Source organism: Salmo salar, chromosome 13 (genome assembly GCF_965601325.2).
Source record: "Salmo salar chromosome 13, fSalSal1, whole genome shotgun sequence".
Classification (NCBI taxonomy): Eukaryota; Metazoa; Chordata; class Actinopteri; order Salmoniformes; family Salmonidae; genus Salmo; species Salmo salar.
In genome coordinates this window covers 84,421,651-84,427,419 of record NC_138303.1, presented here as the reverse complement: position 1 = coordinate 84,427,419, position 5,769 = coordinate 84,421,651, and the positions used below count along the sequence as shown (strand labels likewise).

General features: G+C 41.0%; 1 protein-coding gene across 2 annotated transcripts; it reads right to left on the bottom strand.

The window, feature by feature from the left end:
- Positions 1-769: 769 nt before the first annotated feature.
- On the bottom strand, positions 770-4,824 carry LOC106567884 (uncharacterized). Of its 2 annotated transcripts, none has more exons than XM_014137738.3 (3): positions 3,847-4,824; positions 3,373-3,732; positions 770-1,727 (listed from the first exon to the last, which is right to left on the bottom strand). In XM_014137738.3, exons 1-3 carry the CDS (start codon positions 4,427-4,429, stop codon positions 1,147-1,149), a joined length of 1,524 nt encoding a protein of 507 aa, XP_013993213.1. In that variant the 5' UTR covers positions 4,430-4,824; the 3' UTR covers positions 770-1,146. The 2 variants fall into 2 exon arrangements, with proteins under 2 accessions (XP_013993213.1, XP_013993214.1); XM_014137739.3 differs by having other exon boundaries at positions 4,674-4,824.
- Between the last annotated feature and the right edge of the window lie 945 nt (positions 4,825-5,769).

Here is a 5,769-nt window from a genome sequence, read left to right as displayed (position 1 = left end):
ACAGGCTCAGCCACACAAAGCCCCCCCCCCCGAAAAAGTCAAGGTGTGCGAATACTTTGAAGGAAATGTAAGATCCTTAACTAAAGCTGAATCCTACATGTACAAATTACCTCGATTAACCTGTACCCCCGCATATTGACTGAGTACCGGTACCCCCGCTCGGTGGTGCAGCGGTCAAAGGCACTGCATCTCAGTGCTAGAGGCGTCACTACAGACCCTGGTTAGATTCCAGGCTGTATCAAAACTGGCCATGTTTGGGAGTCCCATAGGGCAGCGCACAATTGACCCAGCGTCGTCCGTGTTAGGGTTTGGTTGTGATAGGCCGTCATTGTAAATAAGAATTTGTTCTTAACTGGACCCGCCTAGTTAAATAAAGGTTAAATAAATAAAAATATAGCCTCGTGATTTTGTGTTACTTTTTACTCTAGTTTATTTAGTAAATATTTTCTTAACGCTATTTCTTGAACTGAATTGTTGGTTAAGGGCTTGTAAAGTAAGCATTTCACGGTATGGTCTACAAGTTGAATTAGGTGCATGTGACAAATAAAAATGGATTTCAATCATTGAGGAACTCCCAGATCAGTACAGTAGGTGGCAGTAATGCTCCTTTTTTGACTTGACCCCGTTATTATATAGCTGTTATTAGCAAATGCTGTTGTACATGACACTAGAATCATAGGAACAACATGTTTGAAGATCATGTTTCTGTATTGCAAATGTGATTGATATATGACAGAATACATTCAGCAAGAGAAAGACAAAGGATGTATTTGTTTTGTGGGGTTTTAATACAGAAACATGTCAGTTGGCAACACAGTAAAATAAGCAAGCCATCGTACAAAACACCAGCTGAGTAAATGTGTATGGGAACAGATTGTCATATTTACCAGGATATTTCAAGCCGTACATTTGTCTATACATCATCAATGATGCACCTCACCTTGTATGAACCACATCAACTGTGCTGCACTCAAAGTTCTGCCCCCAATTTGAATGATTTTTGTTCCTTCTGGTAAGACACAGGCTAAATTTCTTTTAACACGTACAATAAGCTAATACCATAATTTTTTACCAGTCTCTCTGCATATCCCCAGTGCTTTCCTTGCTTCCTGTTTTTCCTTCCATTAGTCTTTCATGAAGATCTTATCAGTCGACCCCTCCCATTGAGTGAGTGCGCTGGTGAAATCGCAGCCCCCCACAGTTTCGGAAAGTTTTCCCACACTGGCTGCAGGTGTAGGGCTTCTCTCCTGTGTGAATGCGGAAGTGTCTTGTGAGAGCCCAAGAGTGACGGAAGCGTGCGTTGCACACTGTGCAGGCATAAGGCCTCTCTCCAGTATGAATACGCTGATGGATCTTCAGGTGCTCCATGCGGTTGAAGTCTCGACCACACAGGGAGCAGTGGTACGGGCTCCGCCCAGGGGGGTAGAGGTTGCGCTTGGGGAGCTTGTTCATATCCTTTGGGTGAATAAGACTACGATGTCGCCGCAGCTCCTCAGACAGATGGAACTTCTCTCCACAGATCTTGCAGATGTGCTGTGCTGCAGCCATGTTGTTCCCTTCATCTATCTGAGGGCTGTACATCTGGTGTGAATGAGAGGTGGAAGCCCCAGCAGTCTCTCTGGGTGGGTACTGCTGCTGCTTACCAAAGCCTGCATGGAGACCTGTGGCTGAAGAAGACGATAGGATGTCCAAGTCTGGAATGTCTGGGTTGAAGATCGGGGAGTCCGCTACAAAGCCAAATTAGAGAAAATGGATTAACCACTTGAAAAACTATCATTGTCACCTAACATGAGATCAAATCCAGTTACTACAGAACTCTTTGGGCCGGTTTCCCGGACACAACTTAACCTGTTGTGGTATAGGGGGCAGTATTTTCACGTCCGGATAAAAAAACGTACCCGATTTAATCTGGTTACTACTCCTGCCCAGAAACTAGAATATGCACATAATTAGTCGATTTGGATAGAAAACACTCTAAAGTTTCTAAAACTGTTTGAATGGTGTCTGTGAGTATAACAGAACTCATATGGCAGGCCAAAGCCTGAGAAGATTACATACAGGAAGTGCCTTGTCTGACAATTTGTTGTCCTTCTGTTGCATCTCTATGGAAAATACAGCATCTGTGCTGTAACGTAACACTTTCTAAGGCTTCCATTGGCTCTCTAAAGCCGCCAGAAAGTGGAATGGGGTGTCTGCTGTCTCTGGGCAAAGTACAGCAGCTCTGTTTGTGAGTGGTCAGCCTGGGGACAGTGAGACTGAGATGCGCATTCATGAGACTTCTCCATTTTTTTCTTTCAGCCTTTGAATGAATACAATGTTGCCCGGTTGGAATATTATTGCTATTTTTACGAGAAAAGTAGCATAAAAATTGATTTTAAACAGCGTTTGACATGCTTCGAAGTACGGTAATGGAATATTTAGACATTTTTTGTCACGAAATGCGCTCGCGCGTCACCGTTTGGATAGTTACCTGAACGCATGAACAAAACGGCGGTATTTGGATATAACTATGGATTATTTGGAACCAAAACAACATTTGTTGTTGAAGTAGAAGTCCTGGGAGTGCATTCTGACGAAGAACAGCAAAGGTAATCCAATTTTTCTAATAGTAATTCTGAGTTTAGGTGACCCCGAAGTTGGCGGATGTCAAATTAGCTAGCCGTGATGGCCGAGCTATGTACTCAGAATATTGCAAAATGTGCTTTCGCCGAAAAGCTATTTTAAAATCGGACATAGCGATTGTATAAAGGAGTTCTGTATCTATAATTCTTAAAATAATTGTTGTGTATTTTGTGAATGTTTATCGTGAGTAATTTAGTAAATTCACCGGATGTTTTTTCAGTGGGTATGCTAGTTCTGAACATCACATGCTAATGTAAAAAGCTGGTTTTTGATATAAATATGAACTTGATTGAACAAAACATGCATGTATTATATAACATAATGTCCTATGAGTGTCATCTGATGAAGATCAAAGGTTAGTGCTGCATTTAGCTGTGGTTTGGGTTTATGTGACATATATGCTTGCTTGGAAAATGGCTGTGTGATTATTTGTGTCTATGTACTCTCCTAACATAATCTAATGTTTTGCTTTCGCTGTAAAGCCTTTTGGAAAAAGGTCAACGTGGTTCGATTCAGGAGAAGTGTATCTATAAAATGGTGTAAAATAGTCCTATCTTTGAGAACTTTGAATTATGACATTTAGTGGTTTTAAATTTGGCGCTCTGATTTGTCACTGGCTGTTGAATAGTGTTACCTCCCCTTGAGGTTAAGGCTATTCCGGGACTAAACATTCTCTATTGAAATAGCTTTTTTTTGTCCAGGACTAGGCTTAATTTGTGTGTGGAAACCAGTCTGTAGTGAGGGACTTACATAGAGAGTGGCTAGTGGAGGGGGTGAATGAGTCTGGATCCCTGTGAGGGAGCTGCAGTGCCTCTGGCCTCCAATCCTCCAGCAGCCTAGTTTGAGCCAAGGAGAGACTGTCTGGACAGTAGTCCTCTTCTCCTCCTTCGGTGTGGGGACCAGAGTTCCTACTGCATCCCAGGTCTGCAGACTCCACCTTCACTTCAACCAGACACTTCACCTCTGCATTCTTCGTGGTAACTTCAGGGAAGGGATGGCTGTCAACTGTTGATGTGTCATGTCCTGCGGTTGTCTCTGTGCATGCTCGATTAAAATGTTCAGCATCTTCATGGTTGTTTGAGTACATGTTTGAGAGAATCTCTTTAGTCCCTGTAACGAAATATTGATAAGGAGAACATGCAGCATAGCTTTGTGGAAACAATACATTACAGAACATTTAAAATGTGAATAGTTCCAACAGTAGTGAATGACAGTCCAACTAACCAGCTGCATCTCCTTGTCTTAAAGTCGAGTTGCCCAATAAATCTGGTTTAATATCTTGAGTGCAGATACGACCATCCTCACGGATCTCACAAAACGATTCGTTAAGATATGCAGGGTTATCAGCAACTTCTGATTCAAATCCTCGATACCCATCCTCAACATTTGTTGTATGAAGAGACTGATTGGATTCATGAACTCTATGCTCTCCTTCTCTTCCTGATTTGATTGTATTTTGTGAGACGTTTAGAGAATTCAGCTGCTGATGAACCTGTTGAATTCTACTATTGGTACTGGCTTTGTCCCCTATTATTGATTCCACTTGACGTTCCTCTCCTCGCGCTGCACATAATTCAAGTTCGGCTGCTTGCAAGCGAAACTTTAGGGACTTATTGTCCCGCAGCGTCTCGTGCATTTGATCCCGCACGTCCCTCAACACTTGGCCGACTAGTTTTGTAACCTCAACCACCGCTACCTCCACTGCTACTCCTAATGCATTTTGAATAGTAGCAGTCAATTCATCCTGAAACGAAAATGATAATTCCGCTACCAACGCCGTGTTTGGAGGACTCACGTTTGCCGACATTTTCGTGTTACCGTCGAACAAATTCTGACCTCAAGTCATGAGTTATTAATAATACTGAAGTCCAGAGATGTTTTCAAACAAGGCAAACAAGCTAGCTAGTAGCTAAGTATTTTAGCTTGTTCTGTATGTTAAACAGCTGGCTGAGTGCATCTGGAAGTGTGCTCACGTTTGTTTGGTGAAAGCTACTAACTCCCCCCCTTGCCTCTGACTGAACGCTGTCCCTCTGCTTGTTTAGTTCACTTACCTAGCAAGTAAATAATTTAGTCTGTAGCTAACACTTAGTCACAAAATAACTGAAAACTATAATTTCAAGTGGCATTTAAAGAATTGTTGCATGCTTTCCAGTTAGCATCTTTCATCGACTAATAACGGAAGTTTCTTCTTCCTGTTTGCTGTTAGGGCCAACCGTTGTCTATACCTTCACGTTGTAGTCTATATCATCAATATCTTTCAAAAGACGATATGATAGATCATGTAACTAGAATATGTTTAACATAAACTCAGAATGTATAATATACATGTTGGATATTGTGTTTTTATCAAGTCGTGTGAAATACATTGAGTGAAAAACTCTGGCTTGAGTGTTTGTTGGCCATCTATTTCAAATCAAATGGCCATGTTCGAATGGCTAGTTACCACAGCCACAAAGTCATGACCCCCCCACGTATTTCTACAATTAACCCTTCTTAAAAATTGATTTTAAACCATAACCACACTGCTGACCATGTGTCTAAACTTTTAATACCAAAAAGCTACTTTTTGTTTTCATTCATTTTTACGATTCACTTTGTGGCTGTGGTAACTAGTGGAAACCGCGAGTACGAGTCGCATAATGTATCCTTCCTTTCCTACCCTCCTTGAAATGATGACTACTGGCAAATCAGAGTGAGTAAATCATTAGTGTGATCATTGTGAGGAAGGAGGAATTGACACCTTTTTAAAGGGCGTTGAAATTCTGTAGGCCTACAGCTATAAAATAGGCTGTGTATCTTATGCCTTTACGTTAGACGAAATGCTATTATTGATTGTATGATTGATTGATAGACGAGACGGATGATGATGAGCAATTGATGTTGTTGTTGCTGCTACAGTAGTAGGCCTAAGGTTATTGTTATCATTTTCCATTTTCTTCCATTTCCTTACTCCTTGCCTAATGTTAACACGTATATTAGCAGTGGTGGAAAAATTATCAAATTGTCATAGTTGAGTAAAATTAAAGATACTTTAATAGAAAATGACTCAAGTAAAAGTGAAAGTCAGCCAGTAAAATCCTACTAAAAGTATTTGGTTTTAAATATACTTAAGTATAAAAAGTAAATGTAATTGCTAAAATGTCCTTA

What these genes read in the sequence shown, in the direction of transcription:
- LOC106567884 (XM_014137738.3), bottom strand. Translation starts at nt 4,429, where the DNA reads ATGTCGGCAAACGTGAGTCCTCCAAACACGGCGTTGGTAGCGGAATTA. An exon ending in AAGACAAGGAGATGCAGCTG is followed by an intron (nt 3,733 to 3,846) that starts GTTAGTTGGACT and finishes ATTTCGTTACAG; the next exon opens with GGACTAAAGAGATTCTCTCA. An exon ending in CTCCACTAGCCACTCTCTAT is followed by an intron (nt 1,728 to 3,372) that starts GTAAGTCCCTCA and finishes TTGGCTTTGTAG; the next exon opens with CGGACTCCCCGATCTTCAAC.